Raw genomic sequence first — 24,328 nt, 5'->3', positions numbered from 1 at the left:
CCGCAGGGTGGGACGTAGGGGTGAGGGGGAAGGGGCGGAAGTGACTCAAGATGAGGCAATGCTCCCCAAAAAGCCAAGTGCCGTGTCTGCTCTCGGAGGCCAGTCTGCCTCAGAGCAGTGTGGGGCACCCGCGGGGCACAGACCCAACCTCAGGAAGCGGGGAAGGCCTGAGGGCAGAGGCGGAAACCCCGGTGTGCCGCACCAGGGCAGGGGACCCCAATCATGCCCTGTCCCCTAGAAGCGAAACACCCCAGGGAGAGGGGACGAAGTTTTCAGTCCTTCAGCAAGTCTGCTCTGCCATGAAATGGTAGTGGAATAAAGGCAGTGTACAGAAGCTACGTGGACTCCTGCTGAGAGGACTGTGCCCCACGCTGGGCTCTGACGGGAGTGACACCACTCCATCCATTGTCAGCCTGGCAGCCACCAAGGGAGGGAAATCTCAAAGACATCACAGGGCTACCGAATTTTCCAAGCCACAGGAGACCCAATTTTAAGATGGGAGGGGCTTCAGGTGAGGGTGGGTGTCACTAACAGAAAGGGTCTCCTTCCAATGACCTTGAAGGACCTCCTACATTTCTTTAGTCCAAGGAATGTGGCCTGTCAAAGGTAGTTTCAGATTAAGAGTCGTGCTGCAGAGCAGGAGGTCGGGAGGACTTCTGGTCCCAGAGGTGTGTGTGTGTGTGTGGGGGGGGGGAACTCCTGGGGAGATCTGCTGTGCGGGGAAAGAGGCTCGCCTCATGTTTACTTTCTGCAAAACGGAAAGTGTGCTGGCCTTTGTTACGACTTCATGTGAAATGTCCCGCAAGACTCCTGTGTTTGATGCAATCTTCAGAGATAAGAAATGTTCATTTCGGGGAAGTGAGCAGCTCCGAGAGCTCTGACCTCATCCACAGATTAGTGCAAGGATGAGTTAGCTCATCATCTGATAGCATCTGGGAGGTGGTAGAAGCTGGGACGTGGGGCCTGGCTGGAGGAAGGAGGTCACTGGGGCTTGCCTGTCAGGGTGTCTTTGGTCTCTGGTCCTTTCCTGTCTGTTTCCCTCTGCTTCCTGCCTGTCATTCGGTGAGCAGCTTGGCTCTACCACAAGTTCTCAAGACATATAGTTCCGACCTCACCGCAGGCCCAAAGCAAATAGCCAGTTGCCCAGGGATTGAGCCTCGTAAAACCGCGAACCAAAAGGAAACCCTTCCTCCTTCACTCACAACAGTGTAGACCTGACTAATGCACAGTGGGAGTCAGACCTCCAAATTCAAGCCACCTTCGCACTTGGCTGTGGACAAACTATGAAACAGAGCTTGAAACTCTTCTCATCCCCAGCACAGGTACCAGAATTAACGCCAAGTTTACCTGATGGGCCTGCATTTGCAAAGGGCCTGCAAACACAAAACACAGCACTCTATGCACGCACCCGGATCCTTACTATAGTGTCAGAGGACTCTGAAAGTGTTCACTTCCATCCGATCACTCCCTCCAGCTAGTAAACATGGCACAGAATTTCAGTTCTAAGACACATGACTCTTCCTCTTTTTCTTCCCTACCAGCAATTCACAGTCCCGGTGTCGGTGATGTGAGGGACGCGGAGGCTCAGGGAGAAGCCTGCCGCAGGCCTGAAGGCTACTCACCGTCAGCGCCACGTAGAAGCACCACAGCGCCGAGCTGACATGAAAGACAAGCAGCTGTCCGGACTCGTTGAACTTGCCGTGCTTGACCTTGGAGAGATGGAGCCGTCTGCTGATTTTCTAAGGAAGAAAAGAAAACCCCATCTATTACCTGAGGTGTGAGGACATGCCTACTGGGCAGATTTCAGTCCCCCGTTTCCACCCCACGAAAATGAGACACTGACAAACGTTGGAGCCAGGCTATCCTCCACGCCGTGTAGCGTAAGCCTACTGTGTGAACCTGCGGCTTAGCTCCAGACAGACACTTTACAAAACCCACAAGATTAAAGTCTTAACCTACATCTAAAGAACACGACCCCCCCCCGGCCAACCTATGTCTAACAGACCCAAAAAGATGCTGGTCTGTCCTATTTCAACAGCTTTCTACCCATGTGAGACTGCTGTCCCAAGTCCGGTCAGCAGGAGGTACACACTAGGCGGCATGCGACTCGGAGCTAGGCCCAGCGCTAGCTCACCTCCGAAGCCAGCCGTCACTTACATCTAAGATGTACTCCTGAACCACAGCGTGCAGGATGATGGCAATGAAGATGTAGAACAGGACGGTGACCAGGTCCTTCGGGCCGTAGTGGTACTGCACCGTCTCACTGTCTGCGGGGTCAGAGGCTTCCGTCAGCACTCCCAGAACCCACAGGAAAACGACGGGAAACAGGAGTTCTGATCCAATTGTTCCCCGTTTGCGAGAGCCCCAGACTTAGCAGACCGCCTGGGCCCTAGCATCCTATCCAAGCCCTGGACGTGGTCCTTGGATGTTCCCACGGGGAGAGCTGTGGAGAGGCAAGGGTGCCACCCTGGAGAGCACCGTGTAAGCACCCTGGGCCACTCTGCAATGTGTGGACTGAGGACAAGTGAACCGCGTTGATCATGCCTCCTCCATCTCCTCCTCCCTTACACCCGCACCTCACCCAGGAAGCCCGGCGTGCGAGGTCCCTGTGGACGCAGAATTCGCACTGCCTAAGGCTGCGTCACCGCTCCGTACTTTACTTCTCATTACAACTGGGGGGGGATCTCTGCGAGCCCGCGCTCTGTGCCCCACTCCCCTCATTTGTAAAGTGATGCTAGCAGCCCCTGGGATACAGGGCTGCTGTGAGAGGCAGATGAGTCGCCGCACGGCAGGCGCTGGGCGGTGCTGTGTGTGAGCTTGCTATTCACTTTGCTGTTCGGCTTTACACGCCAGATGCTACTGCAGTGCCTACCACTTAGAGTAAGCATCTGGAAATGGTGGATCTATCAAAAAATAGTAATAAGTTAGGGGGAATCCTAGCTATCGAAGTTTCTTGAAACTACCACTATGGCCTCCTCTTCCTTGTGCAGTGGGGGGCGAGCTGGCCGCAGGCGGCAAGAGCCAGGTAAGCACCCTCCTCTCCTCTCTGACACGCGGCTGCCCTTCCAGCGGCGCGGCCTGCTCGAGTCCCCGCGCGAGTCATCCCTCCGTTATGAGCCATTTACCAGAGGTAGGCCGGGGAACCCAGCGGGCGGAACTGGTCACTCTGCAGTCACCCTAACCCCAGCCACCCTGGACTGGGCAGCAGCGTGGCTCACACTGTCAAGAGCACCGAGAATAAGAGCTGCTAAGCCAGACAAACTTTACCCTTCCCTCTCTTGGCTCCTTCCCACAGACACCTCCTCCTGAGAAGCCCTGGGCTCCGGGTGGGAGCGTGGAGATGAACGCAAATGCCTCCAGTTACACTGCAGACAGCCAAGGGGCTGGCTGGCCCCAGGCGGCAGAGGTGAGGGAATGGGGCCGCAGGAACCGGGGATGGGCGGGCGATGGAGCCGCATCCTAGGCCAGGCAGCATCGTCTGCCCAGGGCGCCGGGAAAAGGCTGCACGCGGCAAGGAACAGCCGGGTGCCACCCGAGAGGGTGTGGCCTCTGCCCAGAGAGGGTGTGGCCTCTACCCTGAGGGCAACTTGGACACGTGGAAGAATCCTAATGAGACAGGAAAATGATGCAACTTGTATTCTGGAAGGTTTACTTAGCAGCACACAGGGAGAGTCCTGGAGGTAAGGCATCTGCCTCAGAGCTGACCCTGTCACCCAGGTGAGGGACCACCCAGGACCTGCATTCAGGTAGGAAGAGACAGAGAGGAAAGGTGGAGGAGGCCTGCTCAGGAGGGAGGACAGAGGAGGCTTGGCGGCTGACTTACTGGTGGGAACCAAGCGCTGCAGACTGAGAAGAGACAGCCGTGAGGGAGAAAACACAGGTACAACTCAGCCTCCAATCCCACTCACCATCTCACGTTTTCCCTGCCTTCTTCATAAGAGACTCACTAGAGGGCTGCACGTTTTAATAGCTAAACACATGCAGGTTTATCCTCAAGGCCATTGTTATTAGGCAAAATGGGATGTTATACTCAGCCAAGGAAGTATAGTCTAAACTGGTGAAACAGTACTTGTTAATACTTCCCCTTAAACATTCTAATGCTTTCTGGGGGCTATCTGCCTTTCTTTATTTCCAATGCTACAGTTCCAAAGAGAAGACCATTGCTTCAAGTTCTTCTTGAAACAAGAATGACCATGTGGGGGCTAGGCACGGGGCTGAGTGGCAGAGAACTTGCCTGGCATGTGCGTGGCCCTGGGTTCAATGCCTAGCACACAGACAAAAAGACCAATGCATGGACAAGCACCCTCCTCAATCCCCTCACTGCTGGGCGCAGCATACTTGGCTGCTCACCGCGTGCCCTGCGCAGGCTCTGGGCTGGGGCTGGGAGGTAGCGGTGAGTGGTACACACAGACCCTGCCATTTCGGAGCTGAGCGGGGCACACCAAATCCTCCTGTACTTAAAGAGCCACCACTGCCAACTCAACAGGAAAAACAACAACCTGATTTTTTAAAAACTGTGTCACAGACTTGAATAGACTCCTCCCTCCCCCCCCAAAAGAAGTGATACAGCTGGCCAAGGAATGGCAGCTTACCATCTCTAATCATGAGGAAAATACAAAGACAAAAACTGTAGGCTCCCACTGGTGTGGGATCCTAGAATAAACTCATCGAGACAGGAGTGGAGGCAGCGGCTGAGGCAGGGAGACTGGGAGATTGAGGCTGCACAGGCAACCACGCGGACTCCACTCGGAGCCCGGACCTTACATTGGGGGAACCGGGCCAATCACAAAAGGACTTAGTGAGAGAGACCCTCCTCCCACAATACCGCAACAAACCCACACAGAAGGGAAAGTGTGGGCCTGCTGGAGCGCTGGCTACGGGTCCGTCAGTCCGGGTGACTGACAGTCAGCACGAGGCGGCAGGGATGGGGGAGGCCGCCAAGGGCGCCATGCCCTGGGCACAGCCCCCCCCCCCCGCAAGCCTGGGGGAGCAGGTCATGCGCCACACTCCGTAACTGCTGGTCTTCCCACCCGTCACCCCCTTAGCCGGCCTTTCACATCTCCACTTCGAGAGAGAAACAAGCGGAAGACGTGACCGCTTCTTGCTTAGCTCCGAGGAGAAATGCAGCAGCTTACACTGGGATCAGCGGTGAGCGCCTGGCTTGTCTCAGCCCCAGGGACACACTCAGAGGAGTGGCGCTGTGGAACCCTCCCGAGCGCGTGTCCTGGGGGCTGTGGGGGGGTGGGGGAAAAGTAAGGCCCACGGCGGGCCGATTCCTGGTATTTTGGAAGCAAATAGAGAAATCTTTACCCAAAAAAAAAAAAAAAACCCATAGGATTTTTAAATATTAGTGACTAATTCAAAATTGTTCAAAACACGGCATGAGCCAACACTACCCGGTCCAAAGAAAACACGCTGGCAGGCCAACCGTGACCAGAGCCACCAATCTGCAGCGTCCGGAGGACGACCCAGACCCCTTTCCAACACCAAACCCTGTGAGTGTCTTCCTCCTACACAACTGCTCAACACACTTGTGTTCACTGAGCGTAGAACAACCTAGTCTGGAAGCAAGCACCCTCAACAATAATCCTCCCCCTTCCACGTCTATCAACGGCGATACTTCTCTATCTGCTTGAGGTCAGTTTAAGAGACCTGGAATCACGAGCAAGAGCCTTGGCTCTTGACTTTCTCCGTGACCACGGCCTCTGGGGACAGGACATCCTTGCTTTTGACGTCACCCGCCAGCAGCTCCTCCTGCCTGCCTGTCCACAGCCCTGTCCTGCCCAAACACGCTGTGCAGTCTCGGCCTCCGCTCCTGACCCTGCCGTTCACGCACGCTGCTGTCCAGTCTGCTCCTCAGGACCCACTCGAGTCCTGGCACGAGGCCCCTGTCATCCTTCAATCTCCCCTCCGCTAGTTCTTTCCTAACCTGGACCTGCATTTGTGAAACGGACTTCCACAGGTTTCTGTGCTGACAGGGCTGTTTCTCTTATTATTTCAAGTCTTTTATACCATGTATCAATTCAAAACAAAGACACAAAAAATTGCTGGGGGGAACTGGCACTGTGGCTCAAAGTGGTAGAGCGCTAGCCTTGAGCTGAAGAGCTCAGGGACAGTGCCCAGGCCCAGAGTTGAGGCCCCACGACCGACAAAAAAATAAATAAAAATTGCTGTGAACAAAACCAAGAGGCAAATGGAGCCAGGGCTGATGCTCTTCGGTGAAGTACCTGCTAGCAGAAGGGAGGCCCTGGCTTAGAGTCCCAGCTCTCCTCCCCACCCTACCCAACCACCCCTTCAAAAGAAAAACATTAAATGATTACAAATTACAAATTAAGTAAAAAATTTAAATCATCACCTGAAAAAAAGATTCCCAATTCAGATTAGAGACAGTTAGCTTGCTATTAAAAAAAAAAAACACACACACAAAAAAAACTCCTAGAATACAAGGATAACAATCGGCAGAAAAATGGGGCAAATGGTATAAACAGACAAAATACAGAAAAAGAATACACAGATGGCTTTTACACATTGAAAAACATGCTTGGGCTTACACAGAACAGAAATGTAAATTAAGATGGCGCTGAAATACCATTTCTTAGCTATCACCTGGGCAAAACCTGAAAGGCCGGTGATTACTCAGTCTTCACCCACTCTTCACCCACTCTTCTTCCATACTTCTTCCATACTTCTTCCACTCTTCATCCACTTATCCAGTCTTCATCCATCCCTCTACTCTTTGTCTTCATCCGGTCTTCATCCACTCTTTCACTCTTCTTCCATACTTCTTCCACTCTTCATCCACTTATCCAGTCTTCATCCATCCCTCTACTCTTTGTCTTCTTCCACTCTTCATCCACTCTTCCACTCTTCATCCATCCACCCACTCTTTGTCTTCATCCAGTCTTCACCCACTCATTCACTCTTCATTCATCCACTCTTCCACTCTTCACCTACTCTTCTTCCACTCTTCATCCACTCTTCCACTCTTCATCCACTCTTCCACTCTTCATCCCTTCTTCCACTCTTCACTCTTCATCCAGCCATCTACTTTGTCTTCATCCACTTATCCAGTCTTCATCCATCCATCTACTCTTTGTTTTCATCCAGTCTTCATCCACTCTTCCTCTCTTCATCCACTCTTCCACTTCTGGTTCGCTCTCCACCCCAAACCACCTACCCCCGGCATGGGGAATGGGGCTCTCACACATGCTGTCAGGGGACTGAAGATATACAGTACTGCGTCTTTGGAGCTGTTTGGCAATTTCTGTTGAGATTACAAACACATGGACCCTGCAATGCACAGTTCTGCTCTGGGAATTCATCTTGTAGCTAGTACTCACCACAGATGAAATAACCCATGAACAAGGCTTTGAAGGCTTTGTACTACAGCATTGTTTCTAGCACAAAAACAATGCTGTTATTTTAAACTACAGGAAACTAGTAAACGAACTATAAATGTACAGGTTGAATAACTCTATTCTGAAAATCCAAAATCTGAAAGGCTCAAAATCCAAAATATTTTAAGCAATATTTTAAGCAATATGAAACCACAAATGAAAAAATTCTATACCTGAGCTCATGTGACAGGCTGCAGTTCAAACACAAGCATGGGCCAGGCACTGCTGGCTCAAGCCTGTAATCCTAGCTACTCAGGAGGCTGAGATCTGAGGATTGCGGTTCAAAGCCAGCCTGGGCAGGAAAGTCTGTGAGACTCTTATCTCCAATTAGCCAGCAAAAAAACTGAAGTGAAGCTGTGGCTCAAGTGATAGAGCACCAGCCTTGAGCAAAATAGCTAAGGGATTGTCCAGGCCCTGAGTTTAAGCCCCAGTATCAGCACACACACACAAAAAACATAATAAAAATACTGTATAAAATTCTCTTCAATACAAGGTCATGTCGAAAACGAGCTTTACAACGTTGGTGCGGGGGGGGGGGGGGGCGCGGAGGATTGGGGGGATAGGGGGGAGGTAGGGAAGGGATGTGAAGGGTAAACAAAGGAGGAGGCTGCAATGCTTGATAAGAAATGTATGCATTATCCTGCCCATGTAATTGTAACCCCTCTGTACAGTATGTTCACAAAAAAAAATTAAATTAAAAAAATTAAAAAAAAAAAAGAAAATGAACTTTACAACTTTGGTGTGGGGGGGGAGGATTAGGTGGGGGGATGGGGGGGAGGAGGCCGGGAAGGGATGTGAAGGGTAAACAAAGGAGGAGGCTGCAATGCTTGATAAGAAATGTACTCATTATCTTGCCCATGTAATTGTAACCCCTCTGTACAGTATGTTCACAAAAAATAAAAATTAAAATTAAAAAAAAATTCTCTTCAAGCTATGTATATAACATGTTATCAAAACACAAATGGCCGCCGGGCACTGATGGCTCATACCAGTAATCCTAACTACTCAGGAGGCTGACATCTGAGAATCACAATTCAAAGCCAGCCCAAGTAGGAAAATCTGTGAGACTCTTATTTCCAACTACCCAAAAAACTGGAAGTAGAGCTGTGGCTCAAGTTGTAGAGCACTAGTCTTGAGCAAAAGAGCTCCGGGACAGTGCTCAAGCCCTAAGTTCAAGCCCAAGGACTGGCACAAGCATGCGCGCACGCACACACACACACACACACACACACACACACACACACAGGCAATTCTAAGCCACCATTTACTGGCCATGCCATATATTGAGCACAGTTGCTGAGCAACTTCATTAGTCTTCCCTGTAATCCTGAGTATTACCCCTGTTTACTGACATAGCAGCTGGGGCTCAGACAAGCAGGAGCTGTGCCCACAGGGAAGGGCCAGGCCTGTGGATGCCAGGCCCATGACTCTTCATCAGGCCACTCCGCTTCCTTCAAATCACACAGACAGTGCGCTGTGGAATACCCGCCTCCCAGAGCGGCAGAGAGGGGAAGGGCCAGGACGGGCCCCATCTTAACTCGCTTCCAGCTAAAACAGACACAGGTCCAGGTGGAATAGCTTCCATCTACAATCACGGTCGCTTCGTTCTCCAGAGCCACGGTGGCCCCTCATCCTACAAAGAGGGGCTCAGTTGTTGCGTGACAGCAATCTTTCAGTATGGTGTAAGCAGGAGACAACAGTAATTCCTGCCTGCAGAGGAGGCCCAGCAAAGGCCTCAGATGAATGAGGCTGGCTTTACTGGCAGGGCATCTTATCCTAGAAGAGGCCAGGAGAACACAGCCAAGCTACGGTGAAGGACGTTCTCCAGCTTTCCACCTCCGACTGAAAACGCCACAGAGCAGATGCAGTGATAAAGCGTCTGAGATCAGCGCAGCTGGGAGCCGAACTCTGTCCGCTCAGACCCCTGCAGAACAAAACCTTCCTCTGGAGAGTGCTCTGCCCACCTCCTGGGAGCCGAACTCTGTCCGCTCAGACCCCTGCAGAACAAAACCTTCCTCTGGAGAGTGCTCTGCCCACCTCAGCCCGTTTAAAGTTCTTGGGTGCAGCTACAGCACGGAGCCATCAGTCTCCACTCCTGCCCAGGCTGTGCTATAAACGTGCCACAGCTTCTCAGGGTGCTGTGGCCCCAGACGGATACTGAATTTACCCACCGATACTCCCTACGTCCCCACCAAATAACTCTAGAAAAACAAAACTGGAACTGGATAGAAACATACAAATGAGTTACTGAGGATAGTAGGTCTCCTGAGCTTACTTCTGAGCTTCTTGGAAACAGGATTATTTGAACCCCAAAGGGGCCTTTTGGCCCCGGGCACTGACAGGTGTTCTCTGAGGTGGAACTTTCGGTGCGCTGGGGACGGCCCCGGCATATTTCTCACAAGGGCTAGTCCTGCCAATGGTCCTGGTCTGAGTCACGGGCCGTTCAGAGAACTCCTCCAGGCTCCCTGTCCTTAGAAACCGTGGAGGTGGAGACCACCACTGCCCATTGTGTAGAGGAGGAAGGGCCCAGGGTGCTCATGGTTTGCCTGAGATAATTCAGCCTATTAGAGGTCCAACCCAAACAACCCTGTGCAGAAGTGCTTGGTCCCTGGGGCTCACCTGTTCCACACCAGAATAGAGGCCTGCAGGCCTGAGTGTGCCTCTGGGTCTCTATACAGTGCCTCTGTGGTCCCTATGTATTTCTGATCATAACACCATTTGAATCAGAAAGAAGACTCCACGGGTCTAATGGTAAGATCAGAAAACAGACATTTCAGTCTTTGCCAGAGCTGGCAGGGTGGATGGTTACCAGATAAAGCCCAACAGGTTAACATTTGAATTTCAGATAAACAATGAGTAATTTGTTAGAATTATGTCCCGTGCATATCTTGAGGTATACTTATGCTACAAAACAACAACAACAAAAAAGCAATTCTGGCAATCCCATTGGAGAGCAAGTAGAAACAAGGTTTAGTGAAAAGAGGCACCTTGGGCTTTATCCTATCACTGCTGACCTTAAAGCCAGCAAAGATAGCACTGCATGAGCACCACTCCCAGGTTCAAGCCTCTGCTTGGAGCCTCGTTTTGTAGACTGCAATGCAGGAAGATCATTCATTTACAGCTGGAGGTGCCGAGGTTGAAGTCGTAACTCCCAGTACCCTAAGAGGTGACCATTCAGAAACGGTATTCACAGACGTAGTTAGTGAAGATGAGAACAGGCCACAGGAGAGCTGCGGAAGGTGGACCCAGACTGAACCCTCACGCAGAGCACGCCATGGAAGGCTGATGTGTGTACTGCCTCCAAAGCCAGCGCGAGGCCGGAAGCCTTTCACAGGCAGCACAGCCTGTGTCCCTTAACCTCGCACTGCCAGCCTCCAAATGGCCAGACATTACTTTTCTGTCACGTAAGCCACTCAGCCGGAAGTACTTATGCCGCAGCAGCCCAAGTGCGGGCACTGCGGGGCAGAGGGCAGAGAGCAGAGAGCAGAGTCAAAGGGAGTTACAGCAAACACAGCCCTCACACGCAAGCCTGGCCACTATCTTCCCTCGACTTGAAAACCTCAGTGGAGCAGGCCACAGAACGCTTTGTGTGGAGACAGTCGCTACTCGACCAAAATTCAATTTTAAACACTGAATTAAGTAAGTTATATACTCTATAAAGAAAAAAGCTCAGAAGTCAGAATTTATTTATCCTGGTTATACAACAACAACAACAAAGATACACTTCTAAGCCCTCCTGGCCCTAAAGAGATTGTGGGGGAGAGCTGTAACAGACTGTTTTTGTAAAGTGTTTTCTTTTCCCCATGAGAAGTTTACTTTCCTCCAGTTCCTACAAATCAAATATTACCACACTGGGTTGATGATTAAGGAGCTGAGTACAAACTAAGCAGCTCCTCTAATTCGTTGTCTCTCTCCATTATTTGCTTGTCAAATTGCCAACATCCCCAAATAGCAAGATTTAAACAACACAGACTGTTTAACAATACTTTATCTTTCCTTTCTAAAGTAACGGAACCCTTCTCCCACCAGGCATGGACTCTATTGCAGCCTTACCCAGGCCGGGAGGCGTTTCCGAGAGCAGAATCCACCAGTCCCACCCTGGAAAACTCCAGCCGGAGGCCCTGCTAGCTCGACACCCTGGTGGTCTTTAGTGAACAGCACAGCTGCCCCAACCAGGGAGGCCACTGGACACTGAGCTTAAACACCCAAAGGTTGCCAAGGAGAGTTTGCCGGTCCTTCAGGGCTCGCAGGACGGGGAGGCAGCTCGGCCTTTCTTACCTGCTGCAGGCACACTAACATTATACTGAGGTAAAATAAATAGGAAGGCAGTCTTGGCTGTGACCTGGAAAACAAAGGGGAAAGTTCTAGTTTACTTTTTTTTGCCACATCAGAAAAACAAACAAACAAAACAACAACAGAGTCTGCTTCAGCCCCACTCCCAGTACAAAAAACAAAAACAACAAAACAAAATACAACCTGAGGCCCCAGATGATATCCAGATTTGTATGCCCTGCAAATAGTCTATGCGTGGCAGACTGACAAGCCAGCAAAGGGAATGGAATGGATCTACCCATCATGCATGCATTCATTCATTCACCCATTCGAGTGGCGATTTAGCTCTAGCACCCAGCACTGAGGAAAATGGGGTCACAGTCTTCAAGGGTCCAGGCTGAGGTTCCCCCAGTACTTCAGGTGCCTGCAGTGTGGACGCAGCCCCAGTGTACACCTGGAGCTTCCGAAACAGAGAACTCCAGCTGCAAATTTCATATCTGTCCTTTGTGGGGAGGGAGAATTGCACCTCGAAGGGCTGTTTATTTTGAAAGCTGCCTTTTTTAGTCTCATTGTGAAAAGGAAAACTTGGGGCTGTTACCTGGTAATTAACAGACAAATCACTAGTGACACAGCCGCCCAGAAGAGAGGGATGGAAAAAAAATGGAGATTTGAAGTTTAGACTCAGAATCATCAACTGCTTAGGTTTTCAAATGCTAGTTCTGCTAGCCACACAGCCGTGCGCAAGTGATTTCACAGCGTGAGTATAAAATCGGGGGTATCTATCTGCAGCACCGCAGCTGGCACTGATCCCACGTCAGAGCTGTTTACAGCATCCCAGATGTGCAGCGGCGGCTAAGCACCATGCCCACACTGCCCTGGGCAGAGCATGAAGGCCGGATAAGGAGGAAGTACTCCCCCAGGGGGCCTCGGAGACACCCCTCCAATGAGAGCTTCCTTGTAGTCCTCCAAACGTGGAAGTGGAAAGGAGACATGTGGGGAGGAGGGGGCAAAGCAGCCTGGGGAAGTGGATGCTGCACGGGAGAGCCCCTCCCCCTCTGGGCAGAGCCTGGGGAGTGACTTCCCTCAGCCTCCCCTGCCAAGAGAAAGAGCCTCTCCAGTCAGCAAGACCTGACACTCCTGCAAGCAGTGGTCATGAGGAAGCTTCCATGTATTTGTGCTAATGCTTGGAACATGTCCAATCAAGCTCAAGGGGAAAACCCCAAATGACATCAGGCAGGAGGCGATGGAGGAAACACACAGGTCTTTCCCCCTTCCCACCCCAAGTCCTTCGAATTTGATCTCGTAAGACCTTGTCCAGCATTCTCAACCTCTCCTCCAGCCCAACTTCTCGTATTGTACTTTCCCCTGTTCTTGAGAATAGATGTGCATGGTTTGCACCAAAATCCTCCATTCCCTTCCTTTGGGGGGGGGGGGGGCTCCTTCCCCTCTCTTTTTGGAGCCCCCTCCTACAGCCCAACCTGGAATGTGTCTATCAGAATCCCCTTCCTTTACATGCCAGTCCAGCAGGGACCCCTCCCTCACTGGACGCAGGCCATCCGTCCTCTGCCACGGAACCTTTTCTACACGGCGGCTCACTGCTTGTCAGCTCGCAGTCCTCGAAGGCAGGGCCATCCGTTCACCCTCCTATGCCCTCCTGTAGGTGCTCGGTAACCACTCTGAGTCAGATGAAAAACCAAAGGCCAGGTCTGCTCCGCTCAGCTGTCCCTGTCCCAGTCCCTAGTGGGCGGGCCCTGGGTGCCAGCACTGGCGCTCCAGCCCCGCCCAGCTCCGCTGAATTTAGCTCAGCCAGAGCCCCTGCAGGCCACAGAAGCTCAATGGCTGCCCTCCGATTCTCTCCAGCGACTAACCCGGACCCATTCTTAACACTTGTTCAGCTTTGTCTTCACATACCCAACTCCCGGAGGAAAGACCAGGAGAGCTAACAGAAATGGGGAGCAGGAAGGAGAGAGATGTTTGGTATCAGGCAGAGGCGGACAGAAAGCATCTACTCACTGTACCCCACTATGTCTCCTCTCCTTGGTGTCATTCAGGAAATCCACGCGTCTTTTTTTGAGACGGGGCTCTCTATGCGGCCCAAGCTGACCTCAGAGTCCGAATCCCCACCTTAGCCTTCTCATGCTAGGATTCCAGGCACGTGGCACCCGGCCTGGTTTTACACCTGTCTTCTGGGGGGCAGAGGTAGTTCTGCAGGGTGCTGGCTATCTGACAGCTACTCTCCTCTTCCGAGGAGCACTGGGGTTCCTGTGGGAAATGCCTTTCCCCAAGTGCATGTGCACACAGGCAGGACATTATGGGGTCAGTTTTGGTGACAAGAAGAAGAGTTCCTCTTCCTACGCCACTGGCTACCCTCCCCTAGGTGCGGGGCTTCCTCAGTAAGGTCGAAACAATGCTCATCCGTGCCTCAAACCTGCAGGGGAGGTGGGGTCTGTGCTGTGGTTTCTGTCTGGCCCTGGAGTGCAGGGGTCATCAGCTGTGTGTGCCGGCAGAGAGCTGGCTAGGAACCATTGCCAAGAAACACTGTAAATTAATACACAAAGAACCAGTGGTCAACCTGGCTGCAACGAGAATCCCTGGAGAAGCTTCTAAGCACACAAATGGAGGGCAAAGGGCGAACAAATACAGCAACGGCACTCACTGGACACTATGTTGAAAATGAACTACACAACTGGCAGGTGGTGATGGGAGGGAAAAACTGGGAGACAGTGAGGGAAGGGGTGACACTGTCCCCAAAGAAATGCACTCTTTACCTGACTGCCCTCTGTGCATCAACTTCATAACAACAATAAAACGTTTTTTAGAATCTCTACGCCCAAGCCATGCTCCAGCCAAGTAAGCCACAGCCTGGGGCGAGCAGCATCTTGTGCCGCTCTCGGCGCACGGCAACGTGCAGCTGCATCTGGGAACCACACAACACGCTTTCCCCAGGAAGACAGGCACTGGGTGTGTGGGCTCCACAGAGACGCAGTCCTGCATACACGGTCAATTCTCGTTATTCACGGGAGTCATGCGCAGGAAGTCACGGCTGGGAGAGACCCTGAGAGAACGCTGGAACCCTGCGCCACTCCTCACGTTTCACCAGCAAATCAAGAACACCCTTGTTTTGTGTGTCCTTCCTTCCATGACGCTGATTCCTCACACTGGACTCACAGCCAACAACACTGGAGCGCAAGCCTCACCCAGGAACTTCCTCCCGGAGTCTCACCACTGGCTTTCTTGTTCTCAGGAGCCCTAGATAGTACTTGAGTACTTCGGGGGGGGGGGGGGTCCCTTAACACAGTGAAATCCCAACGAAACTGCAACCATTGTGGCTCTAAATGAACTGCGAAAAAAGATTTGTTTTCAGTAGGAGACGCAAAGGCAGCACGCAGCCTTGCGCTGCCTGAGCATGCGTGAGGGCTGACCAGAGGTCTTCGTCGCTCTGTGCACAGCTTGAATGACAACAGAAGCCAAGTACTGATCTCTGGGGGTGCAAACAAATTTTAGCAAGTAAGCAAAGTCCCCCAAACCAAATCCATAGATGGAGAGGACTGACTGTATTAGGGCACATCTGAATGTGTGTTCCATGCCAGCCAGGACTTAAAAACAAAACAAAGCTTTATTAAACTCTCTCCTTCAAGTATGCAGCTCCAGGAAGGGAATTTATCTTCATGTGTAGACGACCTCTTCCCGTGTGGAAGCGAGGCTCCAGGGAAGGGGGGCACTTCTGCCTTGATCATCAGTGCACAGCCTCAGAGATGCGAAGGACAGAGCTGGCTCAGCAACAAGCGCTTGTCACGTGATATGGACAGCGCAATCACGCAGGAGAGCCAGAGTTGTGTTCAGTCATCTGACCTGGGGCCTGTCACCTGCCCGCACCCGTACTTTGTGTAACTGTTTTCTCGTGCTGGGCAAATGGTAGGTGTCTCATAAGTACCCATTTGATGAACTCACTACAGACAGCTGTAGAATTTCATAACCAAGTATGAATGCTTAACACACGTTTTCTGAGTACAACTCCAAGAGAACAGGATCTAGGATCCTGAATTAAGGCAAAAATACTACATTCCAGTATTTTTCCACCCAAACCAACTCTAGCCAAGCATCCTTTTTAAATGTTTGCTCACTCTCCCTGTTTCCTAGATGAAGAAGTTAAACCTGAGGCACCGAAAAGGACAAGACCTCACAACTCCCAGGCAAAAAAGCCGGCAATTAACTTAATCTCCTACAAACTCATACCAGATAAGCTTATCATGTGCACAGAACAGCACGTAACGCAGAATGGCAACGAAGACTGGAAGAAAACCAAACCAGCAAAACGTGTACCAAAAGCAAGAAGGAGCCCGGCATGGGGCTGAAGTGTAAAAATGCATCGAGAAGTGCTCTCATCATCTCAGTCAGCCACAAATCCAGCTCTAAGCTTTCCACCATCATCTGAAGGAGGAGAAAGAGACAAAGGGCTCGGCGCCTAAATTCATCATGCCCATTAGTAAACAAGGGAGGAGGGTGGGCCAGGGAGGGAGGAAGAAGAGGAGGTAAAGGACAGAGACTAGGAAATGGGGGGAGGGGGTGCAAGGAAAACACAGTAGCCAAGAAGGGATCCTTCTCATCCATGGTAAAATCCACTGTGTGCTTTGTTTCAAAACCTTTTGGGCACCCCATGTTCATTTCATAATCCTTTCCTGACCTCAGGCCAGGGACCAAACAACTACTCAGGTCCTCTCTGCAAGTGTCGGTTAAGGTGGTATAGAGAGAGGCCTGAGAACCAGGAACGTATTACAAATGTCATTCCAATTAGTTTTCATCCCTGTAAGGCTGTTATAGGAAACATTATTGAGTTTTCAGCATTTTAAATGCCAAGCTCAGTGGGTGAAAGGTTAAAAATGATCATGTGCTAATGCAAAGAGAGAACATGGGACACTATGACTCAAAAGGGTCCTCTCTCTCTCTCTCTCTCTTACACACACACATACACTCACACTCTTACACAGAACTTCATTAAGAATGCGAGTGAAAGCCGGGCGCTGGTGGCTCACGCCTATAATCCTAGCTACTCAGGAGGCTGAGATCTGAGGATCGCGGTTCAAAGCCAGCCCGGGCAGGAGAGACCATGAGACTCCTATCTCCAATAAACCACCAGAAAACCGGAAGTGGCGCTGTAGCTCAAGTGGTAGAGCGCTCACCTTGAGCTGAAGAGCTGTGGGACAGCGCCCAGGCCCAGAGTTCAAGCCCCATGACCGACAAAAAAAAAAAAAAAAAAAAAGAATGCAAGTGAAACTGCTGGTGCAGCTGAGTAAACTGGTCAGGGCAGCCACGTGCCGTGGACAGCTGGGAGAGCTGAGCAAGGTATTCACCTCCGCGGACCAGTTTCCTCACCCACCGATAAGGCCAGCTAAGGTAATCAAGTGCTTGCTCAGTAATTCACCACAGGTAATCACTTCTGGCAGCCTCTAAAGTTCGTGCTAATGATGTCCCCTGTTCTACAGATAACATGGAAAGAATGGGGCGTGGGGCGGCGGCCATCGCTTCCTGATTGCACTTCATCTTCACCTCCCAGAAGCCATCCCTGTTCTGACAGACTTGCCATGGTCTTTCCACAAGTGTAAGGAATTGCTGCTTCTCCACGTCGGAGGCAAGGGCTGTGCTTCATCCCCGTCCGTTGGGCAGGAAAGCCAGGCCCCTGGGGCCACGTGCACTGGATACAGCGAGGCTTCCCAAATGCCCATTCTGGACTGGGATGGGGTTCGAGGGCCTGTCACACAACACGCTTTTCAGGACCACTTCCGCCCACGGACACCACGTCCCACAGAAACACAGAATGGCCCAGATCTCACAACGGAAGTGGGGCACCCCCGTTTTCTCTTGACTGAAGACACGGCTGGGATACTGCCCCTTGCCCCCAGCCACGTCTTGTTTCCAGGAAGCCCTTCCCAAAACTGATTTGCGTCTTTCTGCTGAAGCAATGCACAGGAACTTTTCAATCCGACAGAAAAACACTGGAGGTTATGCCCAATTTTCAGGGGAATACGACTTTTATGTCTTTTCCTTTCTTTCTCTTCCCTCCCATCTCCTCTCCATTCTCCTCCTCTTCCTCCGCTCCCTCTCTCCCGCTCCCCTCCCCGTTTTCTCTCTCAAGTAGGATTATAGGAAAGAGCCATAATGCCCAACTCTAAGTAACTTATAAGATTATCAGTGTTTTTGGGCTGGGAAGATGGCTCAGTGGTAGAGGGCTTGCCTTGCATGCCTCTGAGGCCCTGGGTTCGATTCCTCAGCACCACATAAGCAGAAAGAAAAAAGCCAGATGTGGCTCTGTGGCTCAAATGGTAGAGCATTATCCTTGAGCTGAAGAGCTGAGGGACAGCGCCCAGGCCCAGAGTTCAGGCCCCACGTCGGACCCAAAAAAAAAAAAAAAAAAAAAAAGATTATCAGTGTTTTTTAAGTATATTTCTCCCATATCACCTGGGCCAGTTCAGATCACTAGTTATGTGTGGATATTAGTAAAACACATGACAAAATACTTCGTTTTTAGTCCAAAGCCATCTAGCAAGATACCATATCCTCTAAAATTGAAATAAATTTAAATTGAAACAGAAAAAGGGGCTTTAGAGTTTAGGATGTTAGGTTTAGGTGACTTCTTTTAAGAGTTGAGCTAACATTGAGAACTTGACTGCAGAAATGAACAACCTCTCTGGTATGTCACAGATATTAACAGCCTCTCTGACATGTCACAGATAGGAACAACCCTAGTTCTTGAAGCCACTGCAGCCCCACAGCAGGGCGTACCAGGGTAGAGGTTGCTCTAATGTTATGGACGGCAGACGGCCGCCAATCAGACAGCCATGGAGAGCTGTCTGAGGTGGGTTCCTCGGGGAACTCTGGCATTTCCTCAGGCTGCAGGAAATGAAAGGGTAACTCATGGGCACCAGGACCCAGCAGGGCTGAGCCAGGCAGGGCCCCAGTCCACCTGTCTTCATGTGCCTCTTTGCACTTTGGAGAGAGGCAGGTAAGCAGACAGTGATCTTCAGTGACCATTTTCAAAACCTCTCCACTGGCCTGGTCCGGTCATCAGCCTGTGGGACTCCTGTATTTTGACGGAAGAGCTAGGCACACTCAACAGAGGGAAATGATGGCTGAATGCGCACCGCCGCCATCACCAATCCAATCCGCAGGCCGGCAGGACCGAGGTGGGGCTCGCAGGAAGACACAGCCCCTCCAGGTGTCTGGGACAGGCACAGCTCCACTGTGTTGGAACTGGGCTGGGCTCGGAGGTCACCACATAAGCAAAAAGAAAAAAGCCGGAAGTGGCGCTGTGGCTCAAGTGGTAGAGCGCTAGCTTTGAGCTGAAGAGCTGAGGGACAGTGCCCAGGCCCAGAGTTCAGACCCCATGACTGGACCCAAAAAAACCAAAAAACGCAAATTTTAAGTGAGAGAGATTTATAAGGCATGACTGTTCTCTGGTTCTCAAAAGGAGAGACACGAGGTCCTGAGGGCCACGGGAGGCCTCCAGCTTCCCGTCAGTCTACCAGCTTTTACTGCTTCTTGGCCAACTGATTCGTTTGGAATCAGAACCCACAGACACACAGATAAGCGCCTGGCCACGAGCCAAGGTCCTGCTCTGAAGCGGCCATGGCTGCCACCTCAGCCCCTGGGGGTGAGTCCCGGCTCCTTCATGGATCTCACAACCACCACGCTGGTTCTCTTTGGGTTTTGTTTTTGTTTTTCTAGTTATTTTGGAGATGGAATCTCTCACTCTTCTGCCCAAGGCTGGCTTCAAACCCTGATCATCTGGACCTTAGCCTCCTGAGCAGCTAAAATTACAGACATGGCCACCAGTGCCCAGCGAAATACAATCTTTACATAGTACAATAAATGTATCTAGTCTCTAGAAAAATGGAATAAAGAAAAAACTGAATCAATCCTTCAATCCCACATACTTGCTGAGCACTTTCTGTGGGCAGGGCACAATGCTAACACTGAAAATCCACAGCCTTCCCTCACCCAGAGCCACCAGTCAAGTGAGTCTGACTCCCGCCCTTTCTTGTACAGATGACCTAACCAACCATGCCTTTTTGAATATTTACTGCAAGCTGGGCAAGGCAAAGGCTCATTACATAATGACCTCAAATAATGCTCACAGCCATGCAGGGAATAATCATTCCACATAATGTGGTGGCCCAGGGGACACGAGGACCACCCAGGACACCACGCATAGATTACCTTCTATAACCGCCAACTCTATAAAGCTGCCTTATTCCAAGACTTGTTACATACGATTTTGACCAAGTATCATAGACAAATAAATAAAAACCAAAATAAACTTAAAAACCAGACACTGTAAGCTCTTGCACACCCACACAGCTTGGTTGATGCAGATAATCTCTCTGTTCCAGGCGGTCCTGAGCTGTGTTCACCCATGATGGGATAGCTATGCCCTGTGTTTTTCTGCTCTTAAGTTTGGAAACTGCTTCGCCCAATGCAAACAGCACCCATGAAGGAAGGTAAAAGCAAGTGTGATTAAATCAAACGAGAAAGTGAAAACAATAGATCTGTTGAAGAGCAACATGTATTTTAACAGAATTTGGGCAGCCTCTGGAGAAAAATAAATCCAGCATCTGCCATACAGAACTGAAGTCCATCTATCCTGAGCATGTGCAGTGCAGAACTGAAGTCCATCTATCCTGAGCATGTGCAGTGCAGAACCGAAGTCCATCTATCCTGAGCATGTGCAGTGCAGAATTGAAGTCCACCTATCCTGAGCATGTGCAGTGCAGAACTGAAGTCCATCTATCCTGAGCATGTGCAGTGCAGAACTGAAGTCCATCTATCCTGAGCATGTGCAGTACAGAACTGAAGTCCGTCTACCATGAGCATGTGCAGTACAGAACTGAAGTCCGTCTACCATAAGCATGTAAGGTCTCTCCTCCATGATTAACTCCTTGGAACCACATACCCAGACGCCAAGGGTCTCTAGAACTATATTACCACCTCTTTCCCGAGCTCCTGCCACTGGCTGGGTCCTGCTCTACTCCCTTACAAAAATTATCTCATTTAATCCTACTGTACAGAAAAGGGAGTCTCAAAGATCTCAAGAAACTTGCTCCATAGGGCTCAGCTAATAAGCCCCAGAAGTGGACTGAACCCCAGAATGGAACCACCTGAACAAGGTACCCAAACCTAATGAAGGACGTGAACTTTCATGTAGAAAGAGATGGTTTGGAGGTTAGAAAGCCGTCACAGGTCAGGGCCAGACCAGGCACCGGGCAAGTGCAGATGCCTGCCCTGGCGCGGGTTATGTATCTATTCAGCTCTGTGACCACACTGTCCTCGCCCAGCAGGGACTCAACAAACGTCCACTAGTGCTCTCTGGTGGGGAGGGGACTCATGGGTGGCCCCTGGAAGGCTTCTGGGAGGCAGTGAGCTGAGCCAAGGAAGTGATGTACTAAGCACAAGTAAGCAGAGGAGGGCAAGGCTGTGAACAGCACCATCACAGGGCTGACGGGCCTAAGAAGGCCTACAGGACTTTGGGGATGGGGCTACTTGCTCCTCCACCCCCTGTGGGGCTCAGTTGTAGCTCTCAGTGGCCCTCAGTCTCAAACAAGCTAGTAGAAAAGGAAGAAAAAGGGAATTGCAGCCCTCAGATCCCGTTCATCTTCTAGGCCAAAAGGAGAGGACTTTGTCTCCTGAGGGAACACTTCCCCTTGGGACCTGGAGCCCATAATAACACAAGTCAAGATAGATTGAAAAAAAAAACATGACTGCTCCCCTCAAGGTAAGAGAGGCAAAGACTGCAACCGCATTTCAAAGGCTTTTGCTCTGGCCACAAAGCTCTGAACACCACCCGCATTTTACCATTTACCAATTGAATTTAACCAGCTGCCTAATGGACAAGTGGGTCCACTCCGCCCAGTGAAGCAGTCAAGGAAGCAATTTCCTGTTGGACAGACAGTCAAAGACTAATGTAACTGTACGAGGTTATCAGAAACCCATTTGTGCAGTGCTGGAAATGCCTGCTGGTCCCTCGGGGGGACTGTGCCGAGCCCTGGGCACCAGAAGGAAATGGGGTTAAGTGGTGCTGTGTGTGCTCTGAACTGGCAGGAGACGGATGGGAGGCAGTTCAAGAGGTAAGGGTGTTCTGGCCGCAGCAGGAAGCAGGGCAGTAGGTAGCTTAACATAATTGTGTTTCACGATTCCTCGTATTATACCCAGAAAATGTCTGTCCAAAAGTCTGCAGTCACTGTTTCAGGAGAAGCAGTTTAGTTTTGCTGTCGGGTCTGCCTGCCTGTTGAGATATACGAGGCAGGATTTGAAAAGGAAGCAGCTACAGCCTGGTAACCCTTGAACCCCGTCCTGAGACCCAGCACAGAGCGCGGCTTTGCTCCAATCAAGCACTGGGGCATGAGGAGGTGCCCATGACTGGACCCCCCTGCCCGGAACCAGATCTAGGAGTTGGTGTGACCACAGACCTCTCTAGAAGGCCAAGTGCTCCTCATTCCTTCATCCCCAGCTCTCACTGGTGCTCCTCCTCTCTCTCCTTTCCATCTTCTCTATCCCCTCAACCCACAGCCCCTCCAGGCATAGAAACATGGTTGCAAGACCTAGACCCTCTGGGCATTCCATCCATTTCCCTAACTACGTTCACACCCAAGTCAGTTACAGGTGCCTTCCACAACCAGTCCTCAGTACCGTCTGTCTTCTGGGGAGCCTTACTGATGTAGCCATATGCCTGATATAAAAGGCTTCACACCAACACCTGATCAGAGGTAACCTTGTCACAGGACCCACCGACAAAGGACAGAAAATGAGGGGGAACAGATGCCACCTGCTGGCACTACTCCACTGCAGGCTCGCTTTGGTACTAATACCCTTCGGTACTCAACACTGTACTGACTATCATCCCACACTCACTGCTGGTAGAGCCCCCGCCACGCCTGGAACTGGTACCGATGCCCTTCCAGACTCACTACAGTACCGACTCCCTCCAAGCTCACAGCTGGGGCACTCACGCAGAGCCAGCGGCTGGCAGACAGACAGGTACCTCAGTCTGAACGACTAGTACTGACCGCTAGTGTCTGGAAGGGTTTTCTTTCTGCAGGACACCCAGAACTGGATGATCCCACTTGCTCAGGCACAGACCACTGTGTGGGCCAGCAGTCCCATTGCTTATCCCAGAAGAACTTTAGTGATGACAAAAATGAGATGCAAGATCCTGAGAGCCTCCCGACCTCACTGTGCAGCAAGGAAGCCAGTGGAGTGAACTGCTGGCCATTCTACTGCTATAGAAACACACACACGCACACGCACACACGCACACATGACTGGGAACTGGTCTTCCATGCTGTCTCTTAAATCCTACTTGATTTGCACACAGGATCTGCGCCTTCATGAGCTCAGATGCTACATGACGGGTGGCTATGGGGAAGGGACTGTCCAGCCACTGACTTCCCTCCACAGAGAGGCCTTCTTCTGTAGGTTTCCAGCACAGAGCAGTCCCGGGAGTGAGGGTGCACACCAGGGAGGGTGGCTAAGGGGCAGGGAAAGTCTGCAAACAAGCGGCCACTTCTCTGGGGATGGCTTTCCACCTTTTCCTACAGCTGAGCAGCTGGAGGCACGTTGTCTGCCAAGCTTCCCGCCTGTGTGTAAACAGTCTGGCACCAGCTGGGGCTTGGAATCTGCTGAGTCTCTGCCAGCTGGCAACCTGGAGATGGGTCAGATTAAAGGAATGCATAATGAGGGAGGGGAGACAGAGGCTGATTCACACAGGAGGGTCTGCGGGGGTTGGGAAGGATGGGGGGGGGCTGTACAAGTGGAGAAACATGGAGGGAAGAGGAAGAGGGTCAATATGCCTGGGCACCACACCCCACGCCATGGCCCAAGGCTGTGCCGTTCATTTATTTTTGTCCTTTTAAAAACTGGCTTCTTTGTCCCTGTCTCAGTCCCCCACAGCATCTCCCAAACCAGTTACCCAGCGTCCTTTGAAAAGTCTGCAGCTGGCCTTGAGGAGGCTCAGCATGAGCAGACAGCACAGGACACCTGATCCCTCGAGATCCCAGTTTGGGAACGTTAACACGGAAACCCAAGCTACACGCTGACAAGCAGGCCCTGGGCGGGGAGCCGGCCCGGAGGACGGGAGAGGACAGTGGTGCCGGGCAGCCAGGCCTGCTTCCAGCCTTACAGAGAGAGGCTTCTGGCTCCCTGCGCAAAGGCCCGGAGCACAGGGATGCAGGGGCCAGCCCCGTGGGCAGTGTGGCCGTGTGACCGCCACCAGCCCTCCACTGCCCTGCAAAGGCGAAGGGGTCAAGAACAGACCGGAACGTCAGGTCCTGACACTGGGCGGCCACACATGGGAAGGTCACCGCAGACCGTCATCTGCTCCTCCAGCAGCAATATCACACCCACTACACATCTATCATCACCAAGAAGAGGACGCGGGGCAGGGCTGAGAGCCGCTGCGGGGCCTGTTCCACCAGGCAACCTGATTACTCCCCTCCCCCTACCAGATGTCGCGCGCGTGTGTGTGCGCGTGCATGTGTGTGTGTGTGCGTGCATGTGTGTGTGTGTGCGTGCATGCGTGTGTGTGTGTGTGTGTGTGTGTGTGTGTGTGTGTGTGTGTATCTGGGTCGTGGGGCTTGAACTCTGGGCCTGGGCCCTGTCCCTCAGCTCTT

At 51.5% G+C, this 24,328-nt stretch overlaps 1 protein-coding gene across 1 annotated transcript in view; it reads right to left on the bottom strand.

Moving 5' to 3' along the window:
* Tram2 (translocation associated membrane protein 2) overlaps window positions 1–24,328 on the bottom strand; it is a 64,553-nt gene that overhangs the window by 13,865 nt on the left and 26,360 nt on the right. Inside the window, exons 2-4 of the mRNA XM_042671944.1 lie at window positions 11,676–11,739; window positions 2,158–2,267; window positions 1,623–1,739 (exon numbers count right to left, since the gene is read on the bottom strand). Coding sequence (XP_042527878.1) covers window positions 1,623–1,739; window positions 2,158–2,267; window positions 11,676–11,739 — 291 coding nt within the window. The remainder of the gene's footprint in view (window positions 1–1,622; window positions 1,740–2,157; window positions 2,268–11,675; window positions 11,740–24,328) is intronic.

Source organism: Dipodomys spectabilis, unplaced genomic scaffold (genome assembly GCF_019054845.1).
Source record: "Dipodomys spectabilis isolate Male_0828 unplaced genomic scaffold, ASM1905484v1 ptg000669l, whole genome shotgun sequence".
NCBI lineage: Eukaryota > Metazoa > Chordata > Mammalia > Rodentia > Heteromyidae > Dipodomys > Dipodomys spectabilis.
This window is presented reverse-complemented; position numbering and strand designations above follow the sequence as displayed.